Genomic DNA, 27,834 nt, shown 5'->3' on the forward strand with positions numbered 1-27,834 from the left:
GAATGATAATAAATTGTTTGTATGAATGTTTTAATCATGCAAAACCAACTTCTAGTCATCTTAATTGTTCATAAAGTATTTCAAGACTCAAAACCCTGTCGGCACTATCAAACTTTATGTGACAAAAAATGTGATTTGCCCATATATGGACACAATGATGTCATATCACTACCATATTTGGCACATCACATTTTGTGTGGGCAGAGCTTTACATGTTTATAATCCATATTTAACTACATACCTTGATCGAAATGTGATGATATTCTGATGGAAATTTATTTTATTGACGTAGGTCTATTATCACATAGACTTTAATTATCAGTACTTAATTTATATGAAAAAAAAAATGTTGTTACTGAATTTATTGATTTTCAAGTAAAAATAATTGTAATGTTTAACATATATTGATCACTGTATGAAAAGGACTATTTATTTTCTTTATTATTTTAACTCCAAAATTGACTACTTGCTTTATGCACTTTAAATTTACAGTATTTTTAATTTTTACAAAACAAAAGGAAGCACAACAACAAATTGAACTGTAACAACTGTTACTGTGCAAACATGTTTCTGTCTGTTTCTATCTATATATATATATATATATATAAATCCAAAAGCAAATTACTGAAAAAATGACAATGCTGTGGGTATCAGTGGCTGGATCTCAATGGAGATACAAAACAAAAGCGAAAAGCTAAATCAAAACGAGAAGTAAAACAGCCAGAAAAGTTAGCAGAGCTTTCGGGCAACACTAGCCCTTCATCAGTGCTATATATCCAATCTGCAGACAGTACTGTTTCGAACTTATTAGATCTCGTCAGTGCAGCTCAGGTTTCGAAATGAAATGTACCGCAGAACTGGCACAATATATAGGCTGAGCCAGGTATGCGGGACATGGTACACTGATTATGAACACAAAGAGTGCACAAGCTCAACGAGCGTGCTTTGCTAAATGCTAATAGTATTCACAACAAAAATGCACCGTACCAAACTGAAGAGTGCTCTACAAAACAACATACTATATATGTATATAGCAGATATACTGTATGAAGAGTGTACAGTATCCATATAAAATACTTCTCCACCTAAAATTTTTAGTTAAAAACCATAGATTTTTCAATATTTTAATTTAAAGGGATACAACTACAGAAACTATATTAAATAAATTCTTTTGGTTCTGAATATAATAAACTGGAAAATTATTACTTTTTCTGTTGAATCAAATAATACAGACACATGCCTTTTCTCTTGTGTAAAGATCCATGCTTTTTGGCTAAATATATGTGAACTTGAATTGAATTTGTATACATTTATTCCAGTACTATACTATGAATATTAGATTTGCAATAAGTTAACATGAATCATAAACTAGCCGCGAAGTCTTCTACAGAACTATGTGTTGAATTATTCTCATTACTGAATAATATGATCTGAAAAAAAATAATTGGCCAATTTCCATAAATAGATACATTTAAGCCCTGAAGATGTAGGTTATTTATAACTTTCACTAGCAATGCTGTCTTTAAATGTTTAATGAAAATGGATTCCAAATCTTACACTTAATACGTGCGTCCTGGAGGTATTCTTTATACTGCTAGATTTATGTAATAGAACGAGTGATAGCTAATTTAATTGTAATTATAGTTTACAGATGTAGATCCCTTTAAAGAACATCTCAACTTATTACCAGATTTAAAGTGTAAAAAGTAAGAAAATGCCATGGCAACTTTGTAATTATTATAGGTACAGTACGGTATAGATCTTTTAAAAAAATGTCTCAACTTATTGCCAGATTTAAATTGTAAAGTAAATATATGACACAACAACATAGGTACAGTATGGTAGAGATCCCTTCAGCAGAATACGCAGAGAACGTGCATGATTGTGATATACATATCTGATATAAATATTTTGATCCCACAGCTTCAGCTATAGATAGCAGTAGAAGTCCCTTTAAATAACTTGTCAACTTATTGCTAGATAAGTACAACAATTAAGAACACGCTACAACAACTTTGATTGTAACTATAGATAACATTAGAGGTCCTTTAAATAACTTATTGCTAGATAAGTACAAAGTGTAAGAACATGCTACAACAACTTTGATTGTAACTATAGATAGCAGTAGAGGTCCTTTAAATAACTTTTCAACTTATTGCCAGATAAGTACAAAAAGTGAGACAATTATGTTTTGATTTGAATAGTAGGCTTTTCTGTCCTCGTGAGGTAATTTCCCGATTAATCGTAATCAAAACGGTACTGGGCTTGGTCTATTAGCGTTCCTGCTCCCAACCAGTACATCCATTCATAGAAGCTTTAATGAAGTAAGCCTACCTGGTGGTAACCATAGAACGGTTCCGAGATAACGACTATACTTCGGCTTTAGTCGATAGAAGATTGAAAAAATTGTTAGAGATAGAGTATACGATGTTTGATTATGTGTAGATGTGTGTTCTGTTCTTTTATTCAAATGATGTTATTTATTTAATACTTTAGGCTACATTTTTTAATATCAATCAATTAAATTATCGTAGATTGTACAGGCCTATTATGCGAAAAATATTATTAAATAAATTTGTTATATAAATTATTATTATTATTATAATATTAATAAAAATATATTTGTTAGTATAAATTAAAAATATAGATATAAGGAAGAAAAACAAAGAGATTATGGAGCGGCTGTACCAGAATATACAACACTAGGTATTGTAAAGTTAATATACAACAATTTTAGGCGATCTTGTCAATACTTATTATTAATAGAATGTGGGCATTGGTGCTCTACAAGTCTAGGTTCATACATTTAGGTTGTTCTGATGTTGCTTTTATATGTCTTTTTTAAAAATTGTTTCCTTCTTGCTATACTACTTTCTCTTATTCTTATTTTCCTCAAATATGTTTCAAATTATTTTCTTCCATCTCACCCTCCATGTTTGCTTTGGTTTATCCATATTGCATTGCATACAATACCACCTCACCTCCTGTATGTCTCATCTAGAGGATGATGCAACAACCTACTTTCCATTGAGTACAGTAATTGTTGTTTCACTTTTGTTTCAAATAATGTACCTGGATCATGACATCAAATCATGTTTCATTCAACGTTGAATTTATTTAAATGATTTAATGTTTACTTTGATAATATTCTATAAATATTTGATCTTGGAAATGTAGGTTATTTGAGTTTGTAATTTAAGCTTTGAATATTAAAGCACTAAAAACATGCTTTCTAAATGTCACATGATAAACTTTATACAAATCTTCTTCCAATTAAAATCTATCCAATTAGATCTCTTCGCTGAAAGACCAATTTAAAACCTTCTAATGCAGTTAAATGTTGCACAAATAGTAACAATAGGTAATTGAAATCGTCGCTAATTAAGATATAAACACTAGGGAGGCATTTGATAAATAGAAGTAAGGATGCGGGAGGCATGGGAATATCTGTTAGGATGCTAGGAAAGAGAATGTTTACCAGAAAGGCATTACATTAACAATCAAATAAGAATCTGCTTTAACAATAAAGAAGATTGACTGTACACAGACATGATAAATGAATTTTATTCATTGATTAAATCAAGAAAATGAAATCTCAACACTGTTTAAAGCTCCATCTACAGTATAAAACTAGTTTGACAAAAAAAAGTCTGCCCAAACATGGTAGTGATATGCCCAAATATGGTAGTAATATGACATCATCGTGTCCATATATGGGCACATCATTTTTTTTTCACATACAGTTTGATAGTGTAGACAGAGCTTCATGCTTCTTTTCACCAGGATAATATTTATATGTCGTTCTTTATAGCGCTTTAATGCACAAAGCTTCTAAACGCTCCAAATGATTACCCCAGTCATGTATTTAACACGTATGGACACCTCCTAGGATTATGTAGCTATTAATTAGTGGTGAAGTCTATTTGATTTGACCTTACCATGTACACCTGGGTGGAGAGAGGCAAACGTAAGTGTCTTGCTCAAGGACACAGTCAATGTTGATTTCCAACTCCAGATAGATAAGTATATTAAGATATTGTACAACTATAGCAAAGGTTTGCTAGTTGATAAAAAAAAGAAAATTTCTAAACCTGAAAACTGATAATCTTGTAGTATGTTATTGATAAATATCGAGAAATATGTACAGTAAGTAGAAAAGAGATCAACACAGCATGCCCGAAGAAAGCTGCCTTAAGTTAAAAAACAAAATGAATTGATCTATATATTTGGATGATGAGATGATTGATGGGAAGTGATATGTCATCAGTAACCGTTTCTGCTGCAGGCGTACACAAGAACATCATCTATTACAAATTCGTAATCTTTTTCAAATACTGATTGTGTTTCATCAGATATGATACTTCTCGTCTTTTTCATTCAAGCTCAAATACGATAAATATTTATTTCTTGAATGTTTTGGATATTTGCATTTTTTTTCAATTAATATATATTGAAGATGTACAGTATTGCCACCCTGGCTAAAATAATTTTTAACATTTTTTTCGGAATATTTTCTTTAAATGTCATTTAATAGTTATTCATTTTGACCAAATAATTGAATAACAAAAAAAAGGATTTACCTGAAAAAAAACTGTAATTTAAAGCACAAAATAGTCTGGCTGCCAGCCAATGGGTTTTTGGTTGAATTTAACCATTTATTTTGTCATTTTATAAATGAAAACAATTTTTCTATGAAAGTGAATAAATTTAAAACTACAAATTAACCTCTTCAAAGTCTGATTTATTAATCTTCATTGTGCATGATTTTGGGAACAATACATCTTGAAACTTTGCAATAAGTAAGTAAAAATTCTTACATGAATTGATTTAATATGTAAGTTCTTGAGATATAATAATTTACAAGCATCATAAAATATGTAAGAAACATGACAAGTCGTCAATAAAATATTAAAATAAAATAAAATATTAAATTCAACTTAATATGACCTTTTATGTTATTGATATAATGAATTGATGAAACCATTTTTTCTACTAAATATGTACAGTAAATTAAAATGATTACATAATCTCAAAGAACATTTATTTTGTTTTATTTAAAGATATATTGTGCTGAAACAATAAACAATTAACACATTTTTTGTTGAATATGTCATTTTAATGTCACATAATAGTTATTTACTTTGACCAAAAAACTGGATCGAAGAAAAAAATTATTTACCTGAAAAAATGTAATTTAAAGCAAAATATACTAAAATTGTCTGTCAGACAATTGTTTTTGGTTAAAATTAACTGTTTCTTTTACTTTTAATAAGTGGAATAATTATTTTGTTTACATTTTTTTTTCTACAGAAGTGAATAACTTATTTAAACGGTAAAACTGCCTAGCCAAAATCTGATATTATTAATCTTTATTTTTCATGTTTTGGGGGGACAATACATCTTTAAAACAATATTCAGTTTAAAGATGTATTGTCCCTTTGACTAATTCCAAAAAAATAAAAAATAAAAGATTTCGAAAAAAGGTGGGTCATTTTGAAGTATCATAATAGTTATTAACTATCACCAAAAGTTTTTAGAAAAAAAAAAAAATTTAACTGAAATACAGACGTTTTTTTGTTTAAAAAATAACTTTGACTTCCAAAATACAAAATACAAACAAAATAAAACTTCCTCATGATCTGTGTGAAAATACCTTCTTAACCGTGACGAGTTTTAAACAATCCTAATTTAGCATATACATAATGCATACTAATGTGGTTTGAAATCTTTGTTTACTTTCGCTCGTGACGATTTTCCAGATGAAATGTAATCAAACTAATTTACCTGTTAATTACGTAAACTTGTTTTTGGCTCAAATTTTCGACTTAAAGTGAATAACTTTAAATATTACTTTGATATGGCCACTTTAAATTTAGAATATTTTGACCTTCATTTTTTTGTGTTTCAAGGGACAATACATCTTTAACATTCATGTCAATGTATGTTTTACAATAGAACCATGGAGCTATTTATAGCTCCATGCTAGAACTTAAAGACCAATTTTTTTTTAATGAAGACCTTAAAGATGAAAAATCCATACATACATCATGGATACAACAAATTAATATGACAGCAGTGAACAGGAGAATTAAATAAAACATTTTTTATTATACATTCATTGAAATTAACCTAGAAAATGTTAGAGGTTTACTAGATTTTATTGCTGTTTTGTTAGTTCAAATTATAATAGTATGTTATTGATCCTTATTTAGTCTGGTTTAGATTCATAAAAAATGATTAATGCATTGAAAATATATGATCTTATCTTACATGCATTTCAAACCATTCAGGTTAATAGCCTGTCAAACTTTGTGAAAAAAAAATGTGATGTGCCCAATTATGGACATGATGATGTCATATCACCATATTTGGGCATATCACTACCATATTTAGGCACATCACTACCATATTTAGGCACATCACACTTGTTTTAGTCAAACTCTGTAGACAGAGCTTTAAACAAAACTTTGACTATTCCTACAAGAATGTCTACATTTTGTCGAAATCCTTTCGCTACATTTTGTCTTGGCGGTATGTTACATACTTACGAGAATGGGAATATTGAATCAACGTAAAAGTCTTGTTATACATCAAAACATACATTTAATGTGTACATATTGTGTCTATGTAGCGCACCAAATGAATTTGTCCATTTTGTTCAATTAAAAATAAGTACGGTGCCTGTCTTTCAACTCTAGATACGTGAGGTATCTTCCTTATCTGTACTTTAACATTAAGAGACAAGCCGATTGAATGCGTAATTATAAATAATCTATTAGCTGACTGCATTCTCCCATCAGCGGCATACTTCCCCCGAGTCATAAACATACTTTTGACACTTTCTAATGTTATGTGATGAATGTTGTTAGTACAGATAGTGCTATTTGAAGGGATTAGTTATTATAGTGTTTCTTTAAATATTATACCAGTATTCTCTTTTTGATAATCGTGGCTGCAGAACAGAATCTTCTTTTCAATCATATATCCCACGTGTTACCAGAATTTGGAACAACTTACCCGGTGAAATTCGCAACTTAGATATTTCTGTTAGTTTAGTTTTAAAACCAAATTGTTAAATTATCTAAATATATATTTTTAAAATAATTTTGATATTGAAAATGTGTGTAGTTGGTCGCTTTCTTGTACGATGCTTTAATTGTAGAACGTAAATAAATAAGTTGTTTTTTTTGGTTTGTTTTTGTGACCAACTAGCATAGATGTTTAGCACCTGTTTGGTCTTTCCTTGCCTTTTATATTTGTTTTGTCTTCTTTATATTGTATATGGCAGAATATTGAGTAAATAAATAAATAAATAAGTATAAATGCATAGATGTCTGTATTCGCTCCAATTCCTTTCTCAGGTGTACCTCCTCCCCTTCTTCATCCACCATTCACTAGCAGTCTCCTTTTCCATAATTCTCTATTTAGTGTTTCATTTTTTACCTCTTTTAATTTCTCAGATATAAATCAAAATTTCTCTTGGTAGTTTTTAAATAAAGTTTTTTTAATGTCAAATCGGTCATAGTTATTTGACCGGTTGAATAACAGGTCAACTTAAGGCATAATTGTATCGAACCAATGGCAGTATCAGTTTCTTTAATCAATGTTTCTGTGCCATTATTCTTTGTATTATTTCTGCTTTTATCAATCCTTCCAGATTTAAATGCTATAATTCGGATTTTGGATGTTGATTTTTATGTCTGAGGAGACTGTAAAATATTTAACATATTCAGTTTCATGTATTTTGTTATGTTGCTTCCTTAAACATTTTTTTTTGCAGTTAAACTAAAATAAAATTACACTATGTTTAATTTTTTATTTGGAAGCTGTTATATTTTATTTAAAATGTTTACTAGCGTCACATATATCACATGTGCTGCCTGTACAGTATTATGTTAAGTTTTGTATGACCAATGATACAGGCATCACATGTCATACATTGGTGACACTGTATTACAGCATTTGCCTATGATACAGGCAGCACATGTGATACATATGTAACACTGTATTGCAGCATTTGCCTTTGATACAGGTATCACATGTGATACATTTGTGACACTGTATTATAGCATTTGCCTGTGATACATGACAAGTTGTAGAATACCAATGCCAAAATAAATGTTTGTTGACTTTTAAATTTTAGGAGACCATTAAATTATAACCATCTAATGTATATCTCATTACCATCTTTTGCAATTGATTTAAAGCAGTTAAAGTAATAATTTCATAAATTGCTAAAATAAAATAATGTAATACTTAGCGTTATTGCCTTTTATTGCCAATAAACTTACAAAGTTAAAATGCCAAAAATAACAAGAGTGACTACAAATCACCAACATCTATAAATCATTGTAAAATAAATTGATATTTAAATTAAAGTTTATTGTTAAATAACAGCCAATATAAATACAAGTGCAATAAAATGAATAATGAAACATATTTTGGATATGACATGTCCTGTACATAAATAAATATAATATATTTATTAAATATAATGAAAACAAGACCTCCGCCAGGATTAAAAAGAGGAAAAGTATAAAGAATCAGATAAAGATCTGAAATTAGTAAGATGATAAAAAGTAGTCCAGAATTAAGATATGTTGGTCCGGATTGCCTAAATATGCCTAATATGGAGTCATTTAATAGTTAACTACAAATTAGTTTAAACTGCAATAACTTATTTTGATAACATAGATTTTTATTTGTTTCAATCTAGATATTTATGAGACAACAAATGCGATAAATCTAGCAAAAGCTAACTAAATAATTGCAGATTAAACAAAATATAGTTACAGCAGTAAATGTTATGTAATTAATCCTAAGACTTAATGGGTTTATTTGTCATCCATCACTTGGCGGTTTATCATGGTTTGATAAGAACAGAAATGAAAAACAGATTGAAAACAAGGTTGCAACTGGGTCGCGGTCTAAAAACACATGAAACTGGGGCTTTATTAGAGATTATATAGAAATTGTGTTAAGAATACTCAAAGTAATTTGTCTGTTCTCCTAAAATAGTAGTAATTGCCTTTGACTAGTACTGGCTTAAGGTCTTGTATTTATATGCTGATGTAAACTTAATACTACATCTTAGTATCATAGCAGACCTAGTTAGATAAATCAACTTTATTATGGCACAACGATGCTTAACTATTAAGAAGCTTTTTAAAATGTTCTTTTTATAATACTTCATTCGAAAATGTCTGGCCAAAAGATTTTAGAAATGTATGATTGTTTTAGTGGCCGTTTTATTCCGTAGTAGTGGAGCTGTAGCTTGGTGGTTAATGTGCTTGCCTTTCAATCCCAAGGTCCAGGATTCAATCCCGACCTAGTTCCAGGGTTGTAACTAACTCTTTCAACTCCACTCCCTAAGCCTAAAATAAGACTTAGTTTATAAGCACAATAAATTATTAAATAGTTTATCCACCCTGTAATTGGCGAGTTACTCGTTGTTGGATACATATGAAAAAAAATATATAAAAAATTCAAAATGTATTACCTTGTTGGGTTTGAGACTTGTCTTTTCAAACCTGATCATCATTAAATCATGTTAAGTTGTTATATTATATATATGTAGATTAAAATATATTACTATATATAAAATTTGTAGTTTTATTTGTGATTTTGTATTTGAATGATAGTTTGTATAAATTAATATTGCAGGTCAAAATAGCATTTAAAAACTAGGACTGTAGTTCATTTTATAAACATTTTCATGGATGTGGGTGACATATTATTATGCGTACTGTACTAGGAGATTTCAAAGCAGTTAGAAGGTGACTGCTTACTGAAAATGCATTCATAAACAACCAAATTAATCTCAATTTTAAATCTCTAATCTTTGATCTTAAAGATGTATTGTCCCCCAAAAACATAAAAAATAAAGATAAAATCAGACTTTGAATAGATTATTTTGTAGTTTTAATCAAGTTAATCACTACCGTAAAAAAAAAATGGAACAAATAATGGTTTTCACTTATGAAATGAGAAAATAAATGGTTAAATTCAACGAAAAACTCTTTGGCTGGCAGCCGATTTGTGTATTTTTTTGCTTTAAATTACTGTTTTTTAGGTAAACTATTTTTTTTCGATCCTATTTTTTGGTCAAAGTGGATAACTATTATGTGACATTAAATGGCGTATTCAACAAAAAATGTTAAAACAATTATTTTTAAGTGGGAAAATACATCTTTAAGAAATGGAACAAGATTTTTTTTATGATAATTTTTTCTAAACAATAACAAAATGGTTACATTTCTTTTTTTATTCTCACATTTTAACAATATTTTCTCTGTCAAATCCATTATTCTTAAAGATAAAATGCAAAAGTAAAATGTCAGTTTTAAAATATTCTTTTACACCAATTGGTTTTTTAGTTGAACTAATGCATAAATAGTCTTTACAATAAATTAGTGTACAATTTGTCACTAAATGGTTAGAATTACATCTGCCAACTTCATCGTTTGATGCATGCTTCTGCTGGCCGGCGATCTGACTTACGGCCACAGGGTAACACGTATTTTATTCATACTTAAATAAAAATCAGAGCCAAGTTTGTAAACCATGTCTATTGTATAACCTTTTAAGTATACGCAACGTTTGTGATATTAGCGAGGTCGTGTACTGCACTCGTTATGTCAATTGGCAATGCACCATGGAAACCTGTGATTTAGATCCAATCGGATTTTATGGATTTTAACTTTTTTTAAATGCTGACTCATATACGTTAATACTAGAATAAATGAACTCTTTAACTTTAAGATAAGCCTTCAGCTTTGTTAGCTTAGCTAATTATTTATATCAAAAGCATTTTATGTCAACAATTCTGTATGTGGACTGAATGAAGCAGTTCATATGATAACTTCTTCAGCAAACTGGTTAATTAATGTTTTTATGTCATTCAGTAAAAATAAAATACATTCATTGCTTTTTGAATTGTTTCCACCTGTTCTTTAATTATCTCTGAAGCTATTTTTGTTTCATGCAGTATAATGAGAATTAAAGAATTATTTATTTAAAGAACAAAAATTGTTTGTGCTTGGTTCATCAAACTGGAAAAAGTAGAAGAATAAAATGTTTACTATTGCATAAAGTCAAAGTCATACTTTATTCATCCCTCACTGTGGGAAACCAGGTTCATGCAATTTTCCATATACATATTAAAATACAATAAATTATAAACAAATGTAAAAACTATTACATTATGGTAAACAAACATTTCAATACACAAATAAAAGTTAGGGTTTATCTCAAAATTAATATATTTTTCTGATGAATCTTTTCAACAATAAGACTATTGGAGTTTCCTCACTTTGGTTACTTTTATTTGTTCTTATTTGTTTGTTCATTTTTATACTGGGTGACCTCTTCAGTCAAAGACTGATCTCCCAGAGGACCCAGTTGGTGATCAGTGGCTGTGATGTACTAATACACCGGGGTAACCCCCTACTCGTCTCGAAAGATGTACTAGGTTCTTTAAAGTGCACACGAGCTAGTTGTGTACACTGGACCTACGGTTTATAGTCCTTATCCGAGAAGACTTGTTCTACCACCAGAAACATGGAGTGAGTGAGCCTCGAACCCTTGCCGATGTTATGGCTACGTAATTACGGTTCCACTGTCTTAACCGCTCGGCCACTCACTCACCACTTGGAACCATGGAAATCTTTTGTTTCAGGAACAGTATATACTGAGAAACATTATTCTGTAAAGCTCTGTCAAAACTATCAAACTAGTTTGACAAAAAAAGTGTGATGTGCTCAAATATGGTAGTGATATGCCCAAATATGGTAGTGATATGCCCAAATATGGTAGTGATATGACATCATCATCGGCCACTCACTCACTCAACTCACTTAGCTAATTCTTTTACTCTGATACATTACAATAAATATTTTTAACAATAATACTTTGGTTAAGTATTTTCTTCTTCTAAACTTTGTTTATTTTATTGTTTTCAGAACTTCGAAGTTTCAAAGATTTTAAAGAAAGTAAATGAAAGTTACCAAGAGCAACAAGTTCTGTCGCAAGTTGCCGTGAGACCAACAACACTAGGTAAACTACATTATTCAATAATAACTTCTAATTATAACAACTATCTCCTAAACAATTTTTATTTGGAGATGTCTTCTACAGTCACAAATCTTTACACTTTTGGCCAAACTCTATTTAAACTAAAATGAAACGCACATTAATAATGAAGGAAATTAAGAAACTAAATACCGCCCTCTATTGTTCACTGTCTACTTTTAGTGAGTATTTTATTAGAAAAAATTATCATGATTTGTAATTGCTAAAAAAATTATTGCAATAATATTATGTGTTTCTTGTTATGTAGTTATTGCTATGGATTAAGAAAGCAATAAATACAGCTGTTATTGGCATGTTACCAAATGTATTGGTAATTAATCCATAAAAACTATACGTGAGAAAAGCGAGTTGATGATTGATGATTAGTGACAAGGTTTCAACAGCTTCATAATGTTAACACATTTGTTTTTTGACAAACGTATATAATTAGGTCCTGTGGGAGATTTAATACCATCGCTGTAATCAGGGTATTTGCATTTGAATAATCAAAAAGAAGTGTACCTACTCAAGTACCTACTTTTTACTCTGAATATTAATGCAAAATAGTTATTATGATGTAATTAAGTGGGTTGACATTCACAATGTTACAAACTTGAGGAGTATGCTGATCAGAATATCAAGTTTTTTTGTGTGGTATTTGCATGGAAATACTGTAAATCCCAACATTTTCGCGGTTTTACATTTCCAACTATTTTGTTATCTTTTATTTTCATGATTTGAGTTTCTTGTCGTCTTCTACAATTTGGCGAACCAAATTGGTGATTGTATTTGTATCAAACAATTGAATAGCGTCAGTAAAATGAGTGAATACGCGATTGTAAATTTAGGGATGTAAATAAATAAACATTTTGGCTACACAGTGTGCGAGGCATCATCAGTATGACTCTACCAGAAAAAGCATGCGTTTTATTTTCAAATAAATAATAATATAGTTCCCACCTTGAGATTTTCTAAACCTATGGATGGATGGATGGATAAACTATTTCATAATTTATAATTACTATTATAATAATTATAATTAATAAGTCTCATTTGAGGAGTGGAGTTAGGATTAAACTCTGGATCTTTGGATTGGAAGGCGAGCATGTTAACCACCAAGAAGCTACAGCATCACTACTAGCCACAGCTCCACTACTAGCTACAGCTTCACTACTAGCTACAGCTCCACTACTAGCTATAGACAGCTCTACTATTAGCTACAGCTCCACTTTTTTATTTAATTTATTTTTTTATCAAACTTTGTTTAATGAGGGTGACCCACTACTAGCTACATTTGAGCTTACATACAAGAAACACAGAAAGTACTGTTGTGAAAGATGAGGATTAGGAGATGTAATAGGCATCTAGTGAACTTGCTTGACAGACCTCGATAGACACTTAGACCAAGGCACAAACAAATGACCGACTTTGAATGAACTGACTGTGAAAGAAGTGAAACTGCAAATGACCTCCAACTTTAGGGCATCTGAATTGATTGATTCTGAACGCTGCTGTTTTAGAGGATGAGTTTGTACAAATGATTATTTAATTCCTAAAATGAGCTTGAGTCAGAAGGAAGAATTCTTAACTTATTTGACAGCGTCTGAACGCTGCTGTTTGAGAGGATGAGTTTGTACAACTGATTATTTAATTCCTAAAATGAGCTTGAGTCAGAAGGAAGAATTCTTAACTTATTTGACAGCGTCATAAATTAAAAACACTCTTGTGGTTGTGCACTGGGAACCTTATTTGGTGTCATTTTTGCTGTTTTAAAACACACAATTGCATTTCGGTCCAGAAATATTAAAGATGTATTGTCCCCCGAAAAATTGAAAAATGAAGATTAATTAAATTAGACTCTGAATAGGTTATTTTGTAGTTTTTTATTTTATTTCTTTATTCTGATATAAAATCAATAGGATAAAAACACAAAAAAGTACCGAGACGGCAAACTTATTTCCATTGTGGTCCTAATCTTTAAATAAAGTTACTCATTTCTGTAGAAAAAAAATGATAAAATAAATAAATTTTAGTTATTAAAGGATGTTTTAGATGTCGTGAGGTGGTTTCCCAAATGATCGTAAAATCAAAACGGTACTGGGTATGACCAACTAGCGTTATTGTCACCAGCTAGTCATCCATTCATAGAAGTACTATTGTAGTAGCCTACCTGTACGGCGACCATAGAATGTGACCCGAGGCATGACTAGATTAGACTTGGCCTGTAGTTATTGACTTTTTTATGTTAGCCCATGTTTCAATTTTGTCTGAATACTGCAAAAAATATGAGCTCATGTATTTTACGTAGGAAATTTGCCAAAATATTTATCTTTTTACTAATTTTGACCTATAACCTAGACTAGTTTAAATGTACATAGTTAATGAATAGACTTGTATGATACTTCCTCCCAGTCTTATTTACCTCCGCCAAGGAGGTATATGTAATCGATCGCGTGTGTTTGTTTGTCTGTCTGTTTGTCTGTTTGTTTTGTTTGTTTGTTTGTTTATTAGCAGGATTACTCAAAAAGTAATTACAAGGTCTTTACCAAAATGAATGTACAGATAGATATGTGGTCAAGGACCATTCCATTAAATTTTAGGACCATTTCGGACCACGGTCCCAATTCTGAACCACTTTTTAGTATACTTTTCAGACCTGCTAGTGTTAAAAAGATAGGACAGAATTTTTCAAAGCCGGCGAGCAGTCTTAAAGTAACAAGTAAAATCAATTGAATTTTCTCGAGAACTACTTGTCCAAAAAACAAGAAGCAAGAGTTATAATTTGTGATTTGTAATTTTAAAACATAATTTGATTTAATGTGCACGTTTTTTGATACAAAACTTATTTCTTTTCAAATTCACTCGTTTGATTTTCGCGTTGCTGTTCTATTGTTAGTCAACTGAAGCTATTGTTAATTGAAAGGCTTGTTACATAACCATTACACCAAACTCGCATACACATGCTTGTAGTGAAATTAGCGTAAATCACAAACAGCATTAAGACACACAAATTTATATATATATTTTTTTTTATACCAGAGAAACCTTATGTAGGAGAATTTTACAGTAGGCTTTCTAGTTATTAATGCATTGTGACATTTTCATTACTGCAAACATTTCTTTATAATTGTTTGAAGCAAATTATGAATTATTAAAACATGAATTTGTTTCATTTGCCAAATTTCAGTTGAGATATTAACCTGTAGATCTCTTCATTATTAAATTAATCAAATGCTTCAATAAATAAGAATTGTTTTGATGAATCAAATGAAATACAGCAATATCAGAGGAGACAAAACATTACAACATTCAAATGCATGTTTAGCAAAATTAAAAACATAAAAAAAAAAAAAAGTTACTGTTTTTCAGCAAGATTTGTTGATGAACAACTGGAAAGCATTTGTCGACAAATGCACAACATTTTTCATTCCTGCGAGAGATGATTACTTTAGACATTTTTTGACGGATTGCTGTCATTTTAATTGCTTAGTACCATTTTATATACTTCCATTTTTAACGCCCCCGGTTTAAACGTTTCAAAAAGGTTGTGATAAAATAAGTAAATGTCTAATAGTCTGTTTCTACTTTGCTTGATTTCCACTATATCGTGTCACTATATCAATCATAGTTTTATTTCTAAAGCCTATCATGTATTGAAGTAGTTTTGAAACAGTCAGTTTAACCGTCATATTTAGCCTTGATTCACATCAATAATTTTTTAATCTCTGTCATGTCTTTCTCAAATCTCAATATATTTCAACAATTTCTTGTTCATGTGTTATACATTTTTGAAGTTTGAATGCATCATTTTAGTCTTTAATACAGTATATCGATATGTAGCCTCAGGTCATGGCTAATGTTAACATTTAGGTATTTTATAGTTTTTTTCAAATTATTCACCTGTTTTATACTCGATTTATTTGAGCATTTTTTATTTGTTTCTGTCATAAGTTTTAGGTTGATGGTTTCTGAAATATATATATCCGTTATGTATCATATTTTAACTCTAGGTAGTTCAAACTAGTTGATTTTCTGACCTCCTTCGTGTATATTATAGGTTATAAAATGTATGGTAAAGTATCAAGCTAAAATAGTGACATTTCTTGCTTGGTAAAACTTAACTTAAGCTTAAATCAGTAGTTTAAATGAATTCTATGCTTTCTTTTATTACAAAGGTAAGCTTCAGAGTAGCTTTCTATCTTAGTTTTCCAAGATATTTGCAAATAATATTTCTTTATTGACAATATTGTTGTTGGTTCATTTTTTTTTAGAGTCTCTGTTTATAGTTTTGTTTTATTTTGAGATCCTTTTTTATAACTGGTGTAAATAATGTGTTTATTTCTATGGAATAAAATTGATTTGATTGGTTGATGGATACTGCAGGATGGAAGTTTCAATCGCCAATTAATAACCTGCAGTTATACCATGTAATATTATTTTACAACTCCCTGGTTATATAGAATCTTATTAGTTATTTATTACAGTACAGAATCTCAGAAAACCTCAACTCAATCAAAACCTGATTATTCAATTCATCTTTTATTGGTCTAATTTATATAAAAAAATTCTTGGTTGAAGTACAGACAATATTGATTGAAGTTCCCAAATTGAAATTGCATTTGTAAAACGAGATTTTCCAGAAAATGTTGGAATGTATTAGGACAGTTCTCTGTAGTATTTCATTTGTAAAGCTCATTAGTAATTATGATGTGCCCAAATATGGTGGTGATATGCCCAAATATGGTGGTGATATGCCCAAATATGGTGGTGATATGCCCAAAAATGGTAGTGATAGGACATCATAATGTCTATATATGAACACATCACGTTTTTTGTCACAGTTTGATAGTGTAGACAGAGCTTTAGTTTAATCCAAAAATGCAAAATACAATTAAAAGTAAGACAATTTAAAACTATCAAAGAAGTGTGTTGATAAATGTTGTGTCATATTATGTTTAGTCATGCTTACTGTTTTCTACATGACTTAATAATTTCTACTTAATGTCATTCTTGAAACTAAAGGTCCTCTAATAAAAACGGAGAATAAATTATACTGATTTAACCATTTAAACAGCCAGATGTAGTATGTTTATCTTATTGTATTTAAACCTATGAAGTAAATGTTATTGCATTTTGTTAAAATTACCACATGAACATTCCAATTCCAAATCTATCATACATGATTATAGTAGATGAATGCTTATAGAAAAGTTCTATAAATAAAATGAAACAATTATTTTTGCCAATGGTGATTAACATTATTTTTCTTTGCTTTTTTTTATTTGGTCTGACTGTAAAAAATAGTTTTGTTTCTTTGAACATTTCAATAATTGCTTTTCACAGTAAATGAAATAAATAAATATGTAAATAATGAATTTATTTTATTTTAATTTTATTTCAATTATACATCCAACAGCCATTGGAGATTACAAGATATCTTAAACAGTAAAATTTTAAATTCATATATACAAAAGGAAAATAGAATTGAAATGAAATATAAAAAACAAAATATTAATATCATTAATTGTTGTTTTATTACTCTTTCTTATAAATTGTTTAGCTCCAGGATCTCCTGTTAAAAAAGTGAGCATGCATCAACTGTTCCAAGCATACAACGAAGCAGATCTACGTCAACACGAAGCACTGAAACACAGTCTGGAAATCTTCAACAAGAGGAAGCAGCTTAAGCAAACAAAATCATTTGATCGAAGTGCACCAATCCTCGACGTCACATTAAAACATCAGGTAAATATTTAAATTAACTCACCAATTGATTCTTTATTTGTTTGATACAAGAAATTTTAATTTTTAGTAGTAACTGGCTATTTCTGTCATTACGGTTCTTTCGAAAACTAATGATGGGTAATAACTAAGGTTAATTGACTTTGCTAGGATATCATTAACTTGTGATCATTTCATTATGACAAAATGCAACAATGGTTCTCGTGTTCGGTCACGAATCATTAATCATCTGGATTGTCAATATTTTTCTTGAAAAATTGCCTTTTTTCTTTGAACGAATTCTGACTTTTGTGATTAGTTTGGTTTGAAGTATCCCCAATACTATAATTAGTGTACTTTGATGAGTTTTCTATCTAAAATTACTCTTTTTGAAAAAGTAATTAAATATGTTGAAGACAAAATCAAATTATTTTCAAAGGATGGTCCATTTCATTTTATATTAAAGTGAGTTCAGCAGAGAATATCAGGAAAAAAAAATTTCCAATAACATTTTTATTGGAAAATAGTTGTTGATATAAATTTTACAGAAATGTGATAAATAAGTAACCAACTTCCCAGGCCAGATTTCAGGACTTTTCAGTTGCGTGCAAACGCGACTCTACAGCTCACTATGTCGGTCGGTCGGTTGCTAAACATGAATTCAAATTTGAGCACGCAACTGCAGCCATGTATATGGCCTTGTTTCTTCTCTTTACACCAAATAGAAGCTCAAAACAACCATCCAAAAGATTGAAACTTTCTTTCTGACTGTTTTACTTTTTTGTTTTAATTGAGCTTTTTTTTCTTATTTTATTTTTGTATCACCATTGAGATCCAGCCACTGATATCCACAGCATTGTCATTTTTTCAGTGCTTTTTTTATTTGTATCACCATTGAGATCCAGCCACTGATAACCACACCATTGTAATTTTTTCAGTGCTTATTTTATTTGTATCTCCATTGAGATCCAGCCACTGATAACCACACCGTTGTCATTTTTTCAATGCTTATTTTATTTGTATCTCCATTGAGATCCAGCCACTGATAACCACACCGTTGTAATTTTTCAATGCTTATTTTATTTGTATCTCCATTGAAATCCAGCCACTGATAACCACACCGTTGTCATTTTTCAATGCTTATTTTATTTGTATCTCCATTGAAATCCAGCCACTGATAACCACACCGTTGTCATTTTTCAATGCTTATTTTATTTGTATCTCCATTGAAATCCAGCCACTGATAACCACACCGTTGTCATTTTTCAATGCTTATTTTATTTGTATCTCCATTGAAATCCAGCCACTGATAACCACACCGTTGTCATTTTTCAATGCTTATTTTATTTGTATCTCCATTGAAATCCAGCCACTGATAACCACACCGTTGTCATTTTTCAATGCTTATTTTATTTGTATCTCCATTGAAATCCAGCCACTGATAACCACACCGTTGTCATTTTTCAATGCTTATTTTATTTGTATCTCCATTGAAATCCAGCCACTGATAACCACACCGTTGTCATTTTTCAATGCTTATTTTATTTGTATCTCCATTGAAATCCAGCCACTGATAACCACACCGTTGTAATTTTTTCAGTGCTTATTACCTCCGCCAAGGAGGTTATGTTTTCACCCGTGTGTTTGTGTGTGTGTCTGTGAACAGCCTGGAGGCCACAGTTTTTATCCGATTCTAACCAAATTTGGACACAATGATCTATTCCCAAAAAGCTCGGACGAGTTCGAATTTGAGGGGGAAAGGTCATAGGTCAAGGTCACAACTAACAAAAAACTATTTTACTGTCTAGAGACCACAGTTTTGATCCGATTCTCACCAAACTTAGCCACAATGATCAATGACACATCATATAATTGTGGTTACATTTTGAAGGGTCAGGGTCAAAGATCAAGGTCCACAAAAAAAAAAAAGTTATGTAGAGGAATTTTACAGTAGGCGGAGGTTTGTACTCTCGGAGTACCCTCTAGTTTTATTTGTATCTCCATTGAAATCCAGCCACTGATATCCACAGCATTGTCATTTTTTTAGTGCTTATTTTATTTGTATCTCCATTGAAATCCAGCCACTGATACCTACAGCATTGTCATTTTTCAATGCTTATTTTATTTGTATCTCCATTGAAATCCAGCCACTGATACCTATAGCGTTATTTTATTTGTACTTGAAACACAGCATTGTTTTTTAGGTGATTTTCCTATGATATTATTTATAATTAAGTAAGTTTTTATTTTGTGGTTTATTCACAGTTGAGTATAAAGCATTTTGATAGAAGGCGACTTAGACATATTGAACTTGAAGAAAGCGTGTTACATTTGGTAGCAGAAGAAGAAGAACCAATTGACATTGTTGATAAAAACAAATGTGATGATAAAAATAGGAAATTGGATGAAAGTAGCAGTGATGAAACAACGTTAGAGGGAAGGAATTTGGAACTTTCTGGAACAAAATCTGCATCTAAGTTGAAAGATGATTCTAGTGACAGCAAGAATATCAATAACAGTTCCTCTTTCGAATCAAATTCGGAAGAAACAAACTCACAATCGAATGTTTGTTCAACTCAATTGGATACATCTGTAATTAAAGATATAACTGGTTTTAATGATACCAATATCTCAAGTACTGAATCAAAGTTTAAAGAAATTGACTCAAAATCAAATATTTCTACAACTCAATTGGATAAATCTCAATTGGATACATCTGTAATTAAAGATATAACTGGTTTTAATGATACCAATATCTCATGTACTGAATCAAAGTGTAAAGAAATTGACTCGCAATTAAATATTTCTACAACTCAATTGGATAAATCTCAATTGGATACATCTGTAATGAAACATTTATTTGGTTTTGATGATACCAATATTTCAAGTTCTGAATCAAAGTTTGAATTTAAGAAAACGAACTCAGAATCTACTGATTCGCAGTCAGATACTATACAGGACACAACTGGTTCTGATCTATATAATGTTTCTGAGACAGATGTTATTTCTGAAGATGTTTTTGCAATTAATGAGGATGAACAAATAAGTTTGAATGACTCCAATAATTCAGATAACTTTAAAATGTTAGAAGATGAAAAAAGTGAATTTCTTGCTGATAAACGGACTGATGATGGAATCAAAAATGGAAACATTGTTGAAGAAAACCATGTCATGGAAAACAGTGAAGATGTTTTACAAAAGGTAGAAGATGAAGAAAAGAAGAAAGAAAATGATGAAAGAAAAATTAAAGAAGAAGAAGATGATATAAAAGGTGAAGAAAAAGAGGTAAGGGAATGTGAAGAAAAAGTAGATAAAAGAAAAGATGAAGAAAATGAAGAAGTAACTGGAAAAGAACCAAAGGAAATGGTAGATCTATCAGGTAGTATACCCTCTGATTCTTCAACTTTTACTCAAACACATTCACGAGGACATTCAAATGTCTCCGTAGAAGATATGGTCACGTTGACGTTAGACATGCGCGATAATTACTTTCGCGTCGAGAGCGACGAAGATGCTATCGAAGAGAAACGTAATTGGGACAGAGACCGGCCGTCATTAGTCTCAAGTAAGCTTCTGAATACAAATACAGAACAAGCCATTGAGCATCTTGACAGTCCATTGACCGATTCAGACGTTGATAATCTAGTAGAAAGTTAGAATGACTTAAATAATCAGTTTGCGTTTTTGCAATTATCCTGGCGACGATAGAGCTTAGTGCAGCGCTGGCAATAAGCTGTAATGTAAGCCTAGGAGCTTGAGTTCATTAGACAGATGTCGTCTTTATGTCGGATCAAGATAGATGGTTTTTTGTTAAACAATTATTCAGGCTCATTTGTTTTCTCAATATTTTCATCATTCCATAGATATTTTAATAATTATTATTTTTGGAGCTACACCAAAGTGCTAATAACAAGTAAAAATTATTAATGAATTTTCTATCAGTTTGCTTTGATGGTAGACATTTTGTTTAAAATTAAATCATTGTAGTGATTAACCTTGTTTCTATATAAAATGCCAACATGTACCAGTACTCACTGCCTGATAATATTCCAATATTAAATTCACGACCTTTTCTGTTTTTGGATTACAACTTGCTATCTAATGTGGCCTTTCACCTTTAACCACCCTCACCTCTGTATCTAATTTATTCAGTATCAGGTAAATTCTTTGATACAGTGTCATACGTATCACATATGACGCCTGTATCATATCTTCTGAATTACACCCAGTTTATACTACCCTCACCCCGGTACTGTATCTATGATTATACAGTATCAGGAAAATCCTGTGATACATATGTATCACTATATGACGCCTTTATCATATCTTCTGAGTTACACTCAGTTTGCCCTATCCTATAGTAGTGTTAAGGTTGCTGCTACCAACTGTAGTAGTCTGGAAACACAGTCATCCTAAAGAAATTAGCCTCCCCGTCTATTGCCGCGTATTTAAGTGGTGATTATTTGAGTTGGGTAATGGCTATGTTTTCCCATGTTGATTTTTTCACAGAAATGCAGCCTTTTTATTTATTTCTGTTTTAAAAGATGAAGATAATTACTAGCGATTGAACTACATGAAAACTACCTGTTTCATAATTTATATCAGCATTTTTTATTCGCGATGCACTTAAACCATTGAGTTTTGTCAATTATTTTAATATTCAAGTTGAAGTACTGTACCTCTAATAATGTATTAATTAGTTAACATTCACTAACCGCGCACGCTATCTACGTGCGCTAAATACGTACATACACCCATGTTCGCTTATTATGCGTCGGTGGCCTATATAAATGGATAAACAGCTATTTCGTACACTGCCGTCACATGTGCACACGTAATGACGCGTTACAAGTAATACTGTATTAAGAAAGAAAAATAATATTTCTCAATGAAGAATTTTTTTCAATAAGGGATGTCTCGGTGGTACGTCGACCATATCAAATGGAATTTTTTTCTGAACTGTCCTGTGTTTTGAGAACAAGATATGATATAATACCGTGATGAATGACTGTCAACTTGTATCGTATCTGCAATAGATCGTCATTATGAACAAATTCTTTTTGAAACTCGGAAAACATAAGTGATGGATTTATGAAGATTTTCTGTATTGCGAATATTTTTTTTCTCCACTTATATCTTTTTTTCTATCAGTAAATATATAGAGATAATAATATCTCTATGGTAAAATATATAGGATATTATATGTAAATAAAATATTTAGAAATTTCTATAAAACAAACGCTAATTCCATTTAAAACTCTTTAGGAATATTTGTTAATGTATTATAAGTATAATATCTATATCCACCAAAAACACGTAAATTAAGTAAACTGTTTTTTATTACGTCAATAAATGATTTCAAAACAAATTTTTTAGACGATTTTGTTAATTATTGATTTACCCCCTGATTCTCGTGACATATTTCATGTATCGTGCCAGTATCATGCAACTTTTGTAATACAGTGATACCGATTTAGAATCAATCGATTTTACGTTTTATTATTCTCTTATTCTATTATTCTCTCCTTATTAGTTTCGTTCTTTCATTTGTTTTTATTTTTAGCAAGTGTTTTCAGTTTGAATGAAAAGTTAGTAGGCCTTACAATAAAGTGAGAGATTGAAAAAAAAAAGCATTATATCCAAACATGGAGGAATTGTTCCTCGGGACACTGAGCTCGCCTTGCCAAGATAGGAACTCGTAACAGTCCTTTGATCTTGTCTGGCTGCGACACATCAACAGTGCTATTCTTTTATGTACATATTCATAAAGCGTGGTTACCACTAGCGACGCAACGCAAGGACGTAACGCAACGAAAGTGAATTGACCAATCACAAGCGATGGCTTATTCGCTTGTGATTTCTAACTCTGTATAACTTCGCTTGTCATTGGTTAAAACGCTTGCGTTGCGTTTATGTCCTTGCGTTACGTTCTAGTGGGAACCAAGCTTGGGTGGAACTTATCGTGTCGCATCCAGAGATAAAGCATTTGATCGCCGGAGCCCAGAATCCTGTTGTTAGATTTTCTATTATCCTACACTATCATTGTTTATCCAGTTGAGGTATTAACCCACTCAAATGTAATTAACTCAAAAATAGTAATACAGTATTATTAATGAGAATATGAGTGGTATGTCAAACGAAAACTGACGTTATTCAACAATTTATTAGCCTACTAGTAAAATACAAAAACAAGTTTTAAATCAATTAATATAATAAAGATCAACAGTTATTCAGATTGAAAGTGACGTTGTTTATTTTAATTTAATTTAAATATAGTTCACTTCATGTTTGAGCTATCACTACGAGTTAGCGTCGTGTATATAATAATTGTTTATTTAACACAGAAGTGTGATTTTTGGAAACAATAAATCCCAAGGCAAAATTGGTTATCAACCATTGAGGCTATCACAAATAGACGTAAATTAAACGCGTGCGCGTACAGAATATCAACACTTAGACGCGCGTGTCTGTTATGTGCCTCTTTATACGCGCGCGTAAAAAATCTGTATCATTTTTTCAACGACTTGCGCATACAGATTATCAACACTTAGACGCGAGTGTTTGTTCCGTGCCTCTTTATACGCGCGCGTATAAAATCGTTATCATTTTTCAACTACTTGCGCATACAGATATACTTAGACGCGCGTGTCTGTTCTGTACCTCCTTCTCCGCGCACGTACCAATCTGTATCATTTTATCATTTACTTGACACTTTCTATTTCGCTCATTACTGACCATTTTCCAATCTTCTGAAATGAAAAAACAACGTATAGTGATATATTTGTTCATTTCGGTAGTGATTATTTTTCTCACGAAAATATTTATAGGAGCATGTCAGTTCTGATTTCTCTTTTATTTTCTCTTCGACTATTCCATTTCACGTGTTAAGCGTGGTTCCCACCCACTAGCGATGCAACACAAGGACATAACGCAACGCAAGTGAATTGACCAATCACAAGCGTTGGCTTATTCGCTTGTGATTGCTAACTGTCTATAACTTCGCTTGTCATTGGTTAAAACGCTTGCGTTGCGTTTACGTCCTTGCGTTACGTTCTAGTGGGAACCAAGCTTTAGGACTACGCGGTTTTAGCGGATTGATTCTGGGTACAGGCGACGAGCTAGCGTCATACAAATGTAAACGCAATCGCCTGATTAGACCTACCACGGAAGGGTGATTTATACTCTTGCTCCCGCTAGGCCTACTAAAGCAGCATATAATGTAATCTTTTAAAAACCTGTCATTCATCATTATATCCTGTGTTACGATTGGTCGATTCAGAACAGTTATTATTGGATAATCTATAAGAATGTTATTATATAATAGGTTCTTTATGAAGTTAAGTGTTTAATCAAAAACCTATTAATTATCTTATCTACGGTATAATTCAAAAACGTAATTATAGTAGCTTCGTTATGAGCTCTTGTTTATAACAAGTGGATCTTGACCACTCATTGCGTTTTGTAATCCACGCTAGTTTATGGTCTTCTTCAGAGATTATCATTTCCGAGAAAAAACCCATTAGAACTGTAATGCGACACTGATTAATAACCTAATCAAGTGTATAGCCTATCTTTTTTTTACCCTAAACGATTTCTTAAGTTTACACATGCGCATGTGGTTGCGTTTGAATTTTGTTTGGAGGATTTATCAATCAATTTCTCCTCTTTGATCTTTTAGGTTAGTGCGTAATACTTATAGTGCTTTAGATTGTATCATCTTATATCAGTATGTGATACAGTACTGCATGATGAATGATACAATAATGTGTTTAAATTATTTTGTCCCGCATGGACCCATACAAAAATGTACCCTACCGTTTGGTTGTTTGTTTAGCCAATTTGGTGCTTGCCGTTTTTTATATTATTGGTGTGGCGGTTTGTGAATGTTGATGCTTGCTAATGTTGAATGGTTGATGCTGTGGCGGTTTGTCAGTCAGTGGCTTGTGGCTAAATATTTCGGTAAAAATGAGCATGAAAAACGAATTTAAAAATAGATTTAAAAAAAAAGTTGCAAGAAACATTCCATATTTTCAACGATTTACGATGCATTAATCATTTGCGAATGAAACTGCCTAGCGGATAAGTAAATATCGAAATAGTTTTGGCTCGGTAGACGATTAACCCCGAAATTCCTATATCCTCTGTACAAAAGATTTTTTCCCCATTTCTTAGGGCTGTTTTCTATGCCAAACCGTCATCCCCGAAATGTAGGCCTACTATTACAGTCAGAATTATATAACAGTATACCGGTATACTACGTGTTGAAGACATAAAATGAAACTTTTTGGAACCTTTTCATATCATCTTTAAAGCTTGGTTCCCACTAGCGACGCAACGTAACGCAATTTACTCAACATGCGCAAATGCCTTCCAATAATTGTGTTTTCCCTCGCCTACGTGAAATCAAACCTACGATGTTTTCAGCACTATTGCGTCGTCGGTTCCCACTTGTGACTACGCAATACAGCACTTGGCGTCAATACGTCGCTGCGTTGCGTTCTAGTGGGAACCACGCTTAATGCTATGTATTTGTTGGTCAACATGGTAGTACCGTATTGGTGTTAGGTTCATGGTTGATTAATTTACACGGTTCAAAATAAATTATCTAGAATAATTGTTTCACAACCGACCTGATTTTATTGCAAAAGATTATACAGATATTCACCAATAAACGATTTATACATTTTAGATTACAAGTTACATTTTTTTCAAGATCAAAATACGTTAATTTACTAATCTAATCTCACTCAAGTGATTTTTGAAAATGCAATTGAACAATATAAATATAATTATTAATAATAATAAATTTCATTCGTATAGTGCAATTATATATATCAGTAACAATGGTTAAATTTGAACTTAAAACAAGAATAAAATGCCGACTTAATTAAATTTAAAAATTAATATTTTATATAAAAATAAAAATCGACCGACCATACGTAATTGTAAGAAGAGCACCTAAAAAACAAGTGCAATATATATAAATGAAATGTTTTTTTATCCTGTATAAATATGTTTTAAAATAAATAAAAAATAAATAAAAACGAGAATAAAGTAGTCAAAGGTAGGCCTATGCCAGTTTATGTTACCCAAATTGTAAACTAAAAAAAATACAAAGTGGTTAAAAACATAGTAAGCCATTTTAAACTAAAGCTTGGTTCACACTTAGCGACGCAACGTTACGCAATCTACGCAACGTAAGAAAATGCCCTTCCAATAATTGTGTTTGCCCCCGCCTGCCTGAAATCAAACGTGAGATGTTTGCAGCACTGTTAATTGCGTCGTCGGTTCACAATTGTGATTACGCAATACAGCACTTTGCGTCAATACTTTGCTGCGGTGCATTGCGTCACTAGTGGGAACCACGCTTAAGGTGAAATTAAATCGGCGTTACATAGCCTACAGGTCAGTCAATATAAATGTATTATTCATCTGTTCAGCTTGGTTCTCACTGGGACGTAACACAATGACGTAAACGCAACGCAAACGTGTTGACCAATGACAAGCGACCATTCGAATAATCCATCGCTTGTGATCGGTCAATTCACTTACATTGCGTTACGTCCTTGTCTTGCGTCTCAAGTGGGAACCAAGCATTACTATAATTTTACCGTTTCATTCGTTAAAGATTTGAAAAAATAAAACTAGTATGCTGTGATAAATCGAATATAAGCGATGGTCCGACTTCATTAAATGTACATTATTATTTATTCGTCTTCTTTCATTTCGTTATTCTCACTTCACCTAGTCATTAGCGCCCAGAGTAATATAAACGATAGTTTTTAAATAATAAAACGATGAATTGTGCATTCATGTCTTTGAGGCGTTACAATAAATTGTCATGACACCACAAATAGTCACAAAGCTGACACCGTGCAAAAGTCGTATCAACATTTTCATCAGTTTGTGACAAGTTATGAATATGCTGACGTTTTAATCGTTAATACGACCGACAATTGCAAGTAAAATTGACATGTCAAATTGAATGCCTTTTCTCCAGTAAATTTAACGAAAAATATTCAGCGAAAAATGTTTTTTTTTTGT

At 31.3% G+C, this 27,834-nt stretch overlaps 1 protein-coding gene across 1 annotated transcript in view; it reads left to right on the plus strand.

Moving 5' to 3' along the window:
- LOC140056673 (ankyrin repeat domain-containing protein 27-like) overlaps positions 1-23,205 on the plus strand; it is a 58,375-nt gene extending 35,170 nt beyond the window's left edge. Inside the window, exons 23-25 of the mRNA XM_072102121.1 lie at positions 11,961-12,054; positions 17,630-17,814; positions 20,056-23,205. Of these exons, the coding sequence (XP_071958222.1) occupies positions 11,961-12,054; positions 17,630-17,814; positions 20,056-21,447 (1,671 nt within the window). The 3' untranslated portion in view covers positions 21,448-23,205. The remainder of the gene's footprint in view (positions 1-11,960; positions 12,055-17,629; positions 17,815-20,055) is intronic.
- Positions 23,206-27,834: the final 4,629 nt, after the last annotated feature.

This window comes from Antedon mediterranea, chromosome 8, assembly GCF_964355755.1.
Source record: "Antedon mediterranea chromosome 8, ecAntMedi1.1, whole genome shotgun sequence".
Classification (NCBI taxonomy): Eukaryota; Metazoa; Echinodermata; class Crinoidea; order Comatulida; family Antedonidae; genus Antedon; species Antedon mediterranea.